Here is an 11,584-nt window from a genome sequence, read left to right on the forward strand (position 1 = left end):
AATCCAGTTATACCATGGAGATTTCCTGTTCTGGTTACATCGTTCTCTGAATGCTAAGTAAGAGTGGTCTTCTGATCATAAAAATTACAGAAAAATATTTTAGATAACTTTTATTATGAAGCCCTTACCATCCTAATTCTTTTCTCTTGTGTAATTCTTCTCCCCCTCTTCCTGCTTCTTCCTCCTCCTCTGTAGGTGTGGCGGAGAAGACACAACTTTTGAAATTGAATGTACCTGCTACCTTTATGCTTGTGTCTTTAGATGAAGGCCCAGGTCCTCCAATCAAATACCAGTATGCTGAATTAGGCAAATTGTACTCAGTTGTGTCACAGCTAATCCGCTGTTGCAATGTGTCTTCAAGAATGCAGTCTTCAATCAATGGTAAAGTCGAATACTCCATCCTTTACATTGGTTTTAAAATACTGCTGGCCATACGTAGTATCCGGTTAAAAGTAATTCTGAAGATGTTTAGATATAAAACCAAGAGTCTGACAGTCTATAATATTTTGGGTTCTACATCTTTTTCACATGTTTGAAGGAGATCTTTTTCTGTTTACTTGCTCCTGAGGTTGATACTTTATTTATTATGAGGTAGTTTAAGAATTAACTTTTTATATAGGTAGATGCCAGTGTTGGCATTTAAAGTTGGTTGGCATTTTATCATCTTGGTCTGTCTGATCATTGTAATGCCCGATATTACTTTCTTCATAGTGCTTAGGAATATTGATTTAAAATATTTTTCTAAAATATAAAATTCATAAGCTGTTTTCTATGGTGAAAGCTATATTATTTTACTGTGGAGAAGCCAGTTGTTTTTCATTGATGACAAATCTGTATTCTAGGTAATCCTCCTCTTCCCAATCCTTTTGGTGATCCTAATTTATCACAGCCTATAATGCCAATTCAGCAGAATGTGGCAGACATTTTATTTGTGAGAACAAGTTACGTGAAGAAAATCATTGAGGACTGCAGTAACTCAGAGGAAACTGTCAAATTGCTTCGTTTTTGCTGCTGGGAGAATCCTCAGTTCTCATCTACTGTCCTCAGTGAACTTCTCTGGCAGGTTAAAGGACTATAAACATTCATATGTCTCCCTAATTTGATTTATTACTCCTTCGAATAAGTTATTCACTGTGTCTTTTCCTGTTTTTAGGTTGCATATTCCTACACTTACGAACTCCGGCCCTATTTGGATCTGCTTTTGCAAATCTTACTGATTGAGGACTCCTGGCAGACTCACAGGTAGATCCTCTTCTTTACTTGCTCAACTTTCCAACTGAAATTGCCAGTCGGTGCCTTTTTTTTTTCTCTCTCTCTTTTTGTTTTTTCTTTTTACCTCTTGGAGATCTCATAAAGGTTTTACCTTAAAAGCTTAAGAATTAATAAAAAGTGGGGCGCCTGGGTAGCGCAGTCGTTAAGCGTCTGCCTTCGGCTCAGGGCGTGATCCCGGCGTTATGGGATCGAGCCCCACATCAGGCTCCTCTGCTGGGAGCCTGCTTCTTCCTCTCCCACTCCCCCTGCTTGTGTTCCCTCTCTTGCTGGCTGTCTCTCTCTCTGTCAAATAAATAAATAAAATCTTAAAAAATTAATAAAAAGTGCCCCTTTCCCTCACTTGATTTCACTTTTATTCTTTCATTGCCCATGTTGCATACTTATAGCTTTCTTTTTTTTTTTTAATTAAGGGAAACTAGCATAGGCTTTTGGTAAATATCTTAATTTCATTAATGATGTGCTAGGGTTATTTTAGGATTAGAGTACATTCGTTTTAGAATGAGTCATATGAGGTCACATTTGGTTATCTAAAAATAGTGCTTAGGTAAGTATGTACAGTCAGTTCCCATTATTCATGGTAGCTATATACTCTAAAGTCGCTGCGAACACTGAATGAGGGAATGTGAAGCCGTTGCTTCTGGGGGAAATACAGGGTTAAGTTCCTGCAAGCCTCTGGTTATATTTTTGTCAACCAATCTGTACATAATCTTTTTTCTAATGTGCGGGGTTTTTTTGTTTTTTTTTTTTTTTAAGACACCTTATTTAACGTACATTGCTGACTCTTCAACAGTGAACACAATAACTTGTGTCTGAATAAAGCTTATTTAATGCAGTATTTTCTCTGCAAAGCCTTTTGGGGCTTAGGAATACTAGGTAGCACTTCACATTTCGGGGCCATTGTAAATCATGAAATCAACAAAAAGCACAAATGTGTGGGAAGGGTTTCACTAAATAGTGAACAGCAGGATACTCTTTTACAATACGAGCTGAAACAAGGCAGTGTAGCTTTGTTCTCCTCCACGTGGGAACATACATGTTTGGTCCAAATTTTTCTCCCACTCGGCACATGACCACAAAAGCAAAAGCACCATGCTGTTTTTCTGTCATCACAAGTAAAGTTTAGCAAGTAGGCAGAATCACAAATACAGAATCTGAATAATGAACATCAACTTTAGTTCTTCAGTATGAGAATTTGAGTGCAATTTTTTTTTTAAACTGAGGTTATCCAGCATAGCTGTACCTCAGGCTTCCTCCAGAATTCCTCCATCTCCTTTTTTGCCATAAAGTTTGATATCTTCGATCCCAGGAATTCTAGATGATGGTGAAGTATGGAATTAGTTGACAACTCTGCCAGATTTTATAACTTCCCTCTCCACATGGATGGTAGTATAATACCTGATTTTCAGAAACAGTTCAAAATCTGTGTGTGTGTGTGTATACACACACACATATACATGTTACGTCTGTCAGTATAATTAAAACAGCAACTTGAAAACAAGTTCTTTAATGGCAAAATGCTTAAAACTTACAATTTGGGTCTTAATTCAAGAATTAGTATTTCCAAATTATCTCCAAAATTACCATCATAGATTTAAATAGCATCAAACCAAAAAATGAATTTTCATGAGACAAAAAATTTAGTAGTTTCAAAACTTACAAGCATATATTTCGAGCAGTATCCAGTATCCTTCTCAATATGATTATAGGATTTGAAACTTAATTCTTAAGAGTTGTTTTTAGGGGCGCCTGGGTGGCTCAGTTGGTTAAACGTCTGACTCTTGATTTTGGTTCAGGTCATGGTCTCAGGGTCGTGAGATTGAGCCCTGCATCAGGGTCTGTGCTGGGCATGGAGCCGGGTTAAGAGACTCTCTCTCTCTCTCCCTCAACCCTTCCTTCCCCCTAAAAAAGAAAAGTTGTTTTTAATGGAGTCTAACTTTTACTCTTTTCATTTAAAAAATATGGTAAGCACTTGCAGCATTAAACCAGTTGGTTACATCGTAGCTCTCTTGCTCCATTATAACAAGCAGTAATGGTAAAGGCACATGTGCTGGATTAAATATGAACAATTGACTTTTGTGTAATGAGATTAGTAAGGTATTGTTACTATGAACTACTGGCCCAAGCTTGAAAATAACTTTCTCATAGTGAGCTTTGTCATTCGGTAAGCAGTGTTTGAATATTTATGGAGTATCTACCATGTGCCTGGCACTACCAGGCATTGGGGAACAAGGCAGGCAAAGATAATATTGATAAAAATGGTATTTGAAAGCAGTTAAAACTAATGGGAAGCAAATGCGATGTGGCAGAAAGAATGGCTTAACACTTCATTATCACTTGACAAAACTGAAGGCAAAAACAATATACACTGAAGTGTTTCCGATTAAACAGCAAGAAGCCTGTATGATTGGTCTGAAATTAGTAAACCTTGCAAAATTGCTTTAGTCGTGATTTCCAAACAAAAGATTTTATAAATGCATGTAATGCAAAAAAAAAAAAAAAAAAAAAAAAACTTGCGTTTTGATTTAGAAGATTCTATTAAGTAAAATTTATGGTATATAAGGTTTATTGGGGTTTTTTTAAATTATAGACTACACAGGTAATGTTTCTTTGTGGAGATAAAACTCACTTATAAAATTCACCATTTTATCTCTTCAAAGTATACAGTTCAGTGCCTTTAGTACATTCACAATGTATAACCATTACCACTACCTAATTCCAGAACATTTTCATCACTCCAAAAGGAAACTCCAGACCCAATTAAGCAGTCACTCCTTATTACCTCCCATCCCCCAGCAGCCACTAATCTGCATCTGTCTCTCTGGATTTGCCTGACCATAGGCAAAATGTCCAGGATTTGCCTGGGCACTTCAGATACATGGAGTCATACAAAATGTCCTTTTGTGTTAGACATTTTGGGTTGTTTCTACCTTTTGGCTATTGTGAATAATGCTGCTGTGAACATTCATGTACATGTCTTTTGTTTTTAAACATCTGTTTTCAATTCTCTTGGATATACCTCAGAATTGCAGGCAGGTAAATTTTTTATTTTTTGTAGTCAAATTGTAAAATATTCATAATTTACCATTTCAGCAATTTTAAGTGTACAGTTCAGTGGCATTAAGTATATTCATAGTACTCTGTTACTGTCATCACCATCCATTTCCAGAACTTTTTCATTATCCCAAACTGAAACTCTGTACCCATAACCGTAACTCCTGATTCCCCCTCCCCCCCCAGCTCCTGGTAATTATTTTTTCTTTGCTTTTGCCTATTCTAAGTACCTCATGTAAGTAGAATCATACAGTATTTGTCCTCTCTTATCTGGCTTTAGTTAACACCTTCTAAGACTCATACGTGTTGTAGAGGCGCCTGCGTGGCTCAGTTGGCTAAGCGTCCAATTCTTGATTTCTGCTTAGGTCATGATCTCAGGGTCATGAGATCAGCTCCATGTTGGGCTCCACGCTCCGCAGGAGTCTGCTGGAAATTCTCTCCCTTTCCCTGTGTTCTTCCCCCTGGTCTCTGTCTCTCTAAAAGAATAAATCTTAAAAGGGGGGGGGGGCTCATACATGTTGTAGCATGTGTCTCAATTTCATTCCTTTGTAAGGCTGAATAATACTCCACTGTGTGTATATACCACATTTTGTTTACTGACAGGTGATGCTTTTAACACGAAGGAAACAGGCAAATTTGCCTCTGTAGTCCTTTTATGAATTGCTTATTGGGGAGAACAAGAAATCATTGACTGTATAGTATTCTGTTAGGCTTGGCAAGAAATCATCTGTCATCGGCAAATCAGCTAAATTGTAGTAATGGTGAAAATTGCTTTGCCGTATAGCTCATTCTTAGAATTCAAGTTCGTTTTGTACTTCCATCACTGTTTCATAGTCACTGATTACTTACTTTCAGAAGTGCAGTTTTATAAAAGGAACTGACTTGAGGCAAACTCTTAGGTACAGCAGTCATAAACTTAGTTATCTTTAAGTCTGTATTGCTCTTGGTGTCCTAAAATCACTTCTGGTAATGTCTTTGAATTACATACTTAGCAAAATCATTTTGGATTGGTAACAAGTTGGTCAGAGCACAGACTGCTAGGCAGCTGTATGACCTTGGGCAAGCTGTTTAACCTGTCTGTAGCCCTCTTCTCATCTGTTTAGAGGCTCGATAACAGTACCTGCTGTCCAGCATTAGATGACATGACTGAGTCTTTATTGAGTGGCACGTAGTAGACACTCAGTAAATGTTGGCTGTTTGATTTTACAAGTTTTTATTTTATATTTGGTTCTTTTTCAGAATTCATAATGCACTTAAAGGAATCCCAGATGACCGAGACGGGCTGTTTGACACAATCCAGCGCTCTAAGAATCACTATCAAAAAAGAGCATACCAGTGTATAAAATGTATGGTAGCTCTTTTTAGCAACTGTCCTGTTGCTTATCAGATTCTGCAGGTGAGGGTTTTTTTCTTAACAATTTTGTAGAAATCTGAATCAGAATTAGGGATTCCATTTTAAAGAAAAGAATAGTGAGAATTTGGAGTTATTATTTTAAGTTAACTTTAAGAAGTATTCCAAAACCTTTTCTACACATGGTTTTATTTTCTTTTGAAGGGCAATGGAGATCTTAAAAGAAAGTGGACCTGGGCAGTGGAATGGCTTGGAGATGAACTTGAAAGACGACCATATACTGGCAACCCTCAGTACACTTACAACAACTGGTCTCCTCCAGTGCAGAGCAATGAAACATCAAATGGTTATTTCTTGGAGAGATCACATAGTGCTAGGATGACACTTGCAAAAGCTTGTGAACTCTGTCCAGAGGAGGTAAAAAAAAAAAAAGAAAAGAAAAATGAAAGAAAGCAAAGCAATTTGTTATTTTATAGGCCAGTGTTTATGTATTAATGATAGTGCCAAAGAAATGTTGTTGAGGTTTTATTTGCTTTAGTGTTTACTGTATGTAATCTTAGGTTAATGAGGGAGCCTTCTTTTAGAGGAATTTCTGAAATTGCCTGAAATGTAGTCTTTCTGGAGAGAACCGAAGTCAGGTTTTTTCATGTTTCAATTTGTTTTCAGTAAAAGGAAACTTGTGAGTCAGTTTTGTAGTTTTTAAAATTTTATTTCAAATACAAAAAACTTAAACATGAATTTGCCTACATAATTCTTCATCTTCAAATATTGAAAATTAGGAGCCGGATGACCAAGATGCCCCAGATGAGCATGAGTCACCTCCACCTGAAGATGCCCCGTTGTACCCCCATTCACCTGGATCTCAGTATCAACAGGTAAATGGGGGTTGGTTTGCGTTTTTATCCCCTAGAACCAATTTTTTATGCTTTATTTAAGGGATGGCTGAATTTTTTGTTGTGACTGCAAAGTAATAAAGGGATTAGCTAGATTACCTTTAGAGCATGAACAAAAGAGAAATAGCTGGGGCAGGGTCACGATGCGATGTGTTTGAACTTCGCCGTGTGGTGTTTTCCAGGTCAGATAGGTGCCTTTCTTTGTACTCAGTTAAGACTGTGTGGCAATTGATGTCAACATAAAGTGGTAATATTTAGTACAACGGATTAGTACACTTCCTGTTAGGCTGAGTCTGCAAATGGATTCCAGAGACACTTAAGATGTGGCAATGAAGGAAATTGTTCTTGGTTACATAGGCTAACCAAGACTTCAGTGACACTCAGGATTGTTGAAAAGCATCAAGGATTGATAGAGTTCTGTAGAATTTCCTGTAAGATCAGTAAAAAATTTTTTTAGATACAGAAACTTTCTAAATAACTTTTCTTTCTAAAACCCAGAGATGACTAATTCAGATCTTTTGAGGCAGTGGTGCTCAAACTTGAACAAGCATCAGAATCCCCTGGTTGGGGCTCATGGCTGGTTCAGTCAGTAGAGCATGCGACTCTTGAGCTCAGGGTTGTGCATTCGAGGCCCACATGGGGTATAGAGATTTAAAATCTTAAAAAAAATTTATTTCCTTGGTGAGCTTGTTCCAACACAGATTGCTGGGCCCCATCCTAAGTTTCTGATTCATTTAGCTCTGGGGTAGAACCAGAAAATCTACATTTCCAACATGTTCCCAGGCAATTGATGCTGCTGGTAGTCTGGAAGCCATACCTTCAGAACCATTATTTAAGGCATTCTTTCTTACATTTCAGGATGGAGGGGGTGCCTGGGTGGCTCAGTTGGTTAAGGGTCCAACTCTTGATCTCAGCTCAGGTCTTGATCTCAGAGTTGTGAGTTCAATCCCCACGTTGGGCTCCAGGTTGGGCGTGGAGCCTACTTAAAAAGGGGGGGATAGAAATAGAAGCATACTCAATAATTTAAAAATGCATATTCAACATATTTATTTTCATAATGCAAATTATAGAAAGGCCTAAAATCTTCTTGACTGGTGGGAATGTACAGAAAAGGAAGGCTCACAGGTTTAAAAGGTTAAGAAATCAAATTCTCAAGGAAGAAAGTTACTTTCCGCAGCCCTGAGAAAGCTCGTGTATTAATCATGCCTGGCTCATCCATGTTTCTCTAACATTGTGTTGTTTTCATTAACACCATTCTCTGTTCAAGGTTGTTGCTAATGCAGAGCTCATATGACCAGTCAGATTTGTCATTATCAAACAAAGCTTCAAGGTTCTTGGAAGAGTCCGAATAGATGTGTTCTAGCTCACAAAATTTTGACAATAAACAGTAACACGCTATAATCCCTTATTTGTTGGACTTAGGTCTAAATAATTTGGGGCACTAAAAATCACTTTGGCTGAAGATTTATACAGATCTACATTGCTTTTGTTTGGGGTTTGGGGGTTTGCATTTAGGCTAGCTTTTCTCTCTAAAATTTTATTAGAGAGCTAGAGCACAAGCCAGGGCAGCAGTAGAGGGAAAGGGAGAAACAGGCTCCCCACTGAGCAGGGAGCCCGACATGGGGCTCGATCCCAGGACCCTTAGATCATGACCTGAGCTATAGGCAGATGCTTCACCGACTGAGCCACCCAGGCGTCCCTAGCTTTTCACTTGAAATGAATTTTTGAAATGAATTTTTTTTCTTTCTTACCATTAGCCCAAGGATATTTCCTCTTTATAAGTCCTGGGAATAAAAGAAATGTTCACGTGTCCAAAAATTTCAGCCTGTGATTTTAAAAAGTTTACTGTGTGAAATGTTTCAACATCGCTCTCTTCTCCCCTCCCAGAATAACCATGTGCATGGACAGCCATATACAGGCCCAGCAGCACATCACATGAACAACCCTCAGAGAACTGGCCAACGAGCACAAGAAAATTATGAAGGCAGTGAAGAAGTATCCCCACCTCAGACGAAGGATCAGTGAAATGCACATAATTACTGGTTCCATCAAGACTGTGCACCCAGGCCTTACAGTCCAACCTTTTTCTGTGTCTGGCTAATTTAAAACTAGAAAAACTATTCCTAATCAACATGGAGTGGAGAGTTTATTCACTGTCTTATCTGCAGAAATTTGCTGTCAATATATAACCCGCCTGCAGTGGAAAGTGTATAGTGTTTTGTAATAAATGGCCTGATGCTAATGTGTAAATGGCAAAGGTGTATATAGTATATTAATGTTTGACTGTTAATTCTTAAGCAAGAAACTTTTCTTGAGGAGACTCACAGATCTACAAAAACTACAGAAGTTCATTTTCTTGTTCTACCCACCGCACTCTGCAACCAGTGCTGCCTGCCTCATGGCAGTTGGATCTACTCCTTTACAAAACAAAAAAATAAACCAACAGCAACAAAACAGAGCCCATCCATGTCAACCACACCAATAGTTTCATGTTAATTCTTTGCCACTGGAGTCAGTTTTACTATGAGCAATGATGTAAGGCTGGTAACCTTTAAATTATTTGGTTGATGTGGAAAATTGGTGATGTAACATTGTTTCTAGATCTTTTTCATTGCCTTTTTAATTCTGATATTAGGTTAATCACTTTGAAGCTATAGTTATGCTGTAACATTTAGCATGGCTTCACACCAGGTTAGTGTAGCCAATGAGGAAAAAAGTACCATAATGACAGCAGTTGTCCCAGTGTGACAGCTGTATTGCTCAGAGCTTTTCCTTCTTACACCTAGAATATAAATATAAAACAAGGGGAGACGTGATAAACAGGCGGTTTTCAGTTACACATATGTTGCTTATGTTTAATGTTTGACAGTTCGATCTCTGGGTGGATAAAGAAATTTAAGTATCAGTAATGGGAATTTTTAAAAACAAATATGCAAAAATTTGCTATGCCAGGATGCTTGGAGCATAATAGAAGACTGTATTTGGTGTGCTTGTTTTGTTTCTTTGGTAGAGCTTATTAGGTGAATCTTCTAAAACTTCCTTCTGCTGGACCCCAGTGAAGTGGAAGTCACCAGAACCCCACAGTACTTGGAGTGCCACTGCACCAAGATGTCTAGCTGAGTTTCTGCTCAGGCACAGTTTTACTTGAAAGCAAGAATTGTCCTAGCTCCTTTTCCATTATTCCAAAACTTTGAATGTTCGAAGCAGGGTCTTGATTAAAAAGGAAACTACTGGTTAGTTAATCTAATTGAGGTATAATTTCAGCATAAACATTTAATTAAAGATAAGGAACTCATCAGTTAATACTGTATTTAAAAGAGAATTGGTAACTTGAATGTGTGTAATTTTTGGAACCTGTCTAAAAACCAAATACCCCTGCAAACAGATACAGTCCACCCTATTCTATTTAAATATTTTGCTGTTTTATTTTATAGAAATTATTTTGCTGAATTCACAAATAGAATTTGATTTACGAAGAACTTTTTGTCCTGTGGTGTGTTTTTGTTTTTGGGTTGGTTTTTTGGTTGGTTTTTTTCTTTCTTTTTTGTTTTGTTTGTTTGTTTGTTACTTTTTTTGGTCCCTTTTATTTTTTTTTGAAGGACTGCATAATAAAATTAATTCTGTGCATAGCATGCTTAGGCATGACACTGAATTCAGGAGTTCAGTCACGTAGAGTTTTTGTGCACAGAAAGATTTGACCTTTGGCCCTTGACTAAAGATTTAGAGAAAACAGGATGTTGACACTGTAAAAGTTTCCTAACATAATCAATCTTGTACTTTTTGTATGTTTTTTATATACATGTATATTTAATGAGCACAAGCTTGGTTGTATTTTTTACAATTTAGTTAATAGGAAAATGTTTTGTCAAAAAGGCTATAGTTGGAACTGAACAAAGCAGAAACAACATTGAGAATTGCTTTATTTTGTGATTAAAAGGGGCAGGTATTTAAGATAAAGCTTTGGGTATCTTATTTGCAGTACTCTATAGTCCATCTGTGCTTCTAGGTTTTCTGTAATATTAGGAAATTTTGACACCAGACAGATCCTGTTTTTACCTTAAGTAAAGTAATTACATCTGAGTTTAAGTTTGAGCAAAAGTCCTACACACTGTTTGGTAGTTTTAATTTAAAAGTTTCTCAATTCCAGGCCTCCTTAGCAATGAGCAAGATAGGTTAACTTTATTTGGACAATTTGCTATCCTTGAATACACCTTCTCACCAGATGAGGTGGTTTTTGTATTTCCCCACTTCTTAACAAAGTATATGATGTACTTAATTTAAAAACTTAAATGACTTGTAGACATGAAAAACTTGACATCTGAAAAGGCTGTGAATTTGTCTCCTTGGAGGGAGATCCCATCTTGGTTGCTTTGAATTGACAGTCCCCTTGTGCCAGGTGAGGGCTTGTGAGTCCGTCTGTGTTGTGCCCAGGATCGAGGGAAAGTGAAAAGGGAGATTGATTTTTGTTTGTGCGAATTATTTTCTCTAACTTCTTAAGCATTAACATATAAGCAGAAATTTTAAGGCGCATGTTATTGTAAGAGCAACGTGGTGGCGAGGTCTTTTTCTGAACATCAATGGCACATTTTAAACTCAAGTCTTCAAAGTGCCTAAAGATAATTTAATTCTCCCTCAACTGATTTCTGGAGCCATATATATATAATTCCTACTTTAAATGTTTCAGAATCACTAGTCTTCCTTTTAGAGAAGTACCCCCAGGATTCTAAATGGCATGATTACTTCAAAGAAGACCATGGAATCTGTTAACATAAAGACTAAAGCTATTTTCATTGTTAATCTGTGAACAAGGGCTTTGCCCAGTTGGATCTAAGTATTTCCTTGCACAACTTGGTAAAAACCATATTGCTGCTGTTCTAAGCCCTCCAAATTTTCATGCTCAGCCTTGTAGAGGCAGAAATAACATAAATCATACTTGGGTTTTTTTTTTTGTCTTTCCTTGATTTTTCTGATAATTTCCCAACCTTGTGTCTTGTAGCTGTTATATATACAAATTTAG

The 11,584-nt window shown here is 37.3% G+C and overlaps 1 protein-coding gene across 8 annotated transcripts in view; it reads left to right on the top strand.

Moving 5' to 3' along the window:
• The window catches only part of USP9X (ubiquitin specific peptidase 9 X-linked), a 443,410-nt gene extending 433,364 nt beyond the window's left edge, over positions 1–10,046 (top strand). For all 8 annotated transcript variants that reach the window (XM_026513318.4, XM_048213431.2, XM_044389368.3 and 5 more), the window contains 7 exons: positions 196–381; positions 843–1,063; positions 1,154–1,242; positions 5,563–5,719; positions 5,879–6,091; positions 6,454–6,549; positions 8,455–10,046. In XM_026513318.4, coding sequence (XP_026369103.1) covers positions 196–381; positions 843–1,063; positions 1,154–1,242; positions 5,563–5,719; positions 5,879–6,091; positions 6,454–6,549; positions 8,455–8,592 — 1,100 coding nt within the window. In that variant the 3' untranslated portion in view covers positions 8,593–10,046. The remainder of the gene's footprint in view (positions 1–195; positions 382–842; positions 1,064–1,153; positions 1,243–5,562; positions 5,720–5,878; positions 6,092–6,453; positions 6,550–8,454) is intronic.
• Positions 10,047–11,584: the final 1,538 nt, after the last annotated feature.

This window comes from Ursus arctos, chromosome X (assembly GCF_023065955.2).
Source record: "Ursus arctos isolate Adak ecotype North America chromosome X, UrsArc2.0, whole genome shotgun sequence".
In the NCBI taxonomy this organism is placed as follows: Eukaryota; Metazoa; Chordata; class Mammalia; order Carnivora; family Ursidae; genus Ursus; species Ursus arctos.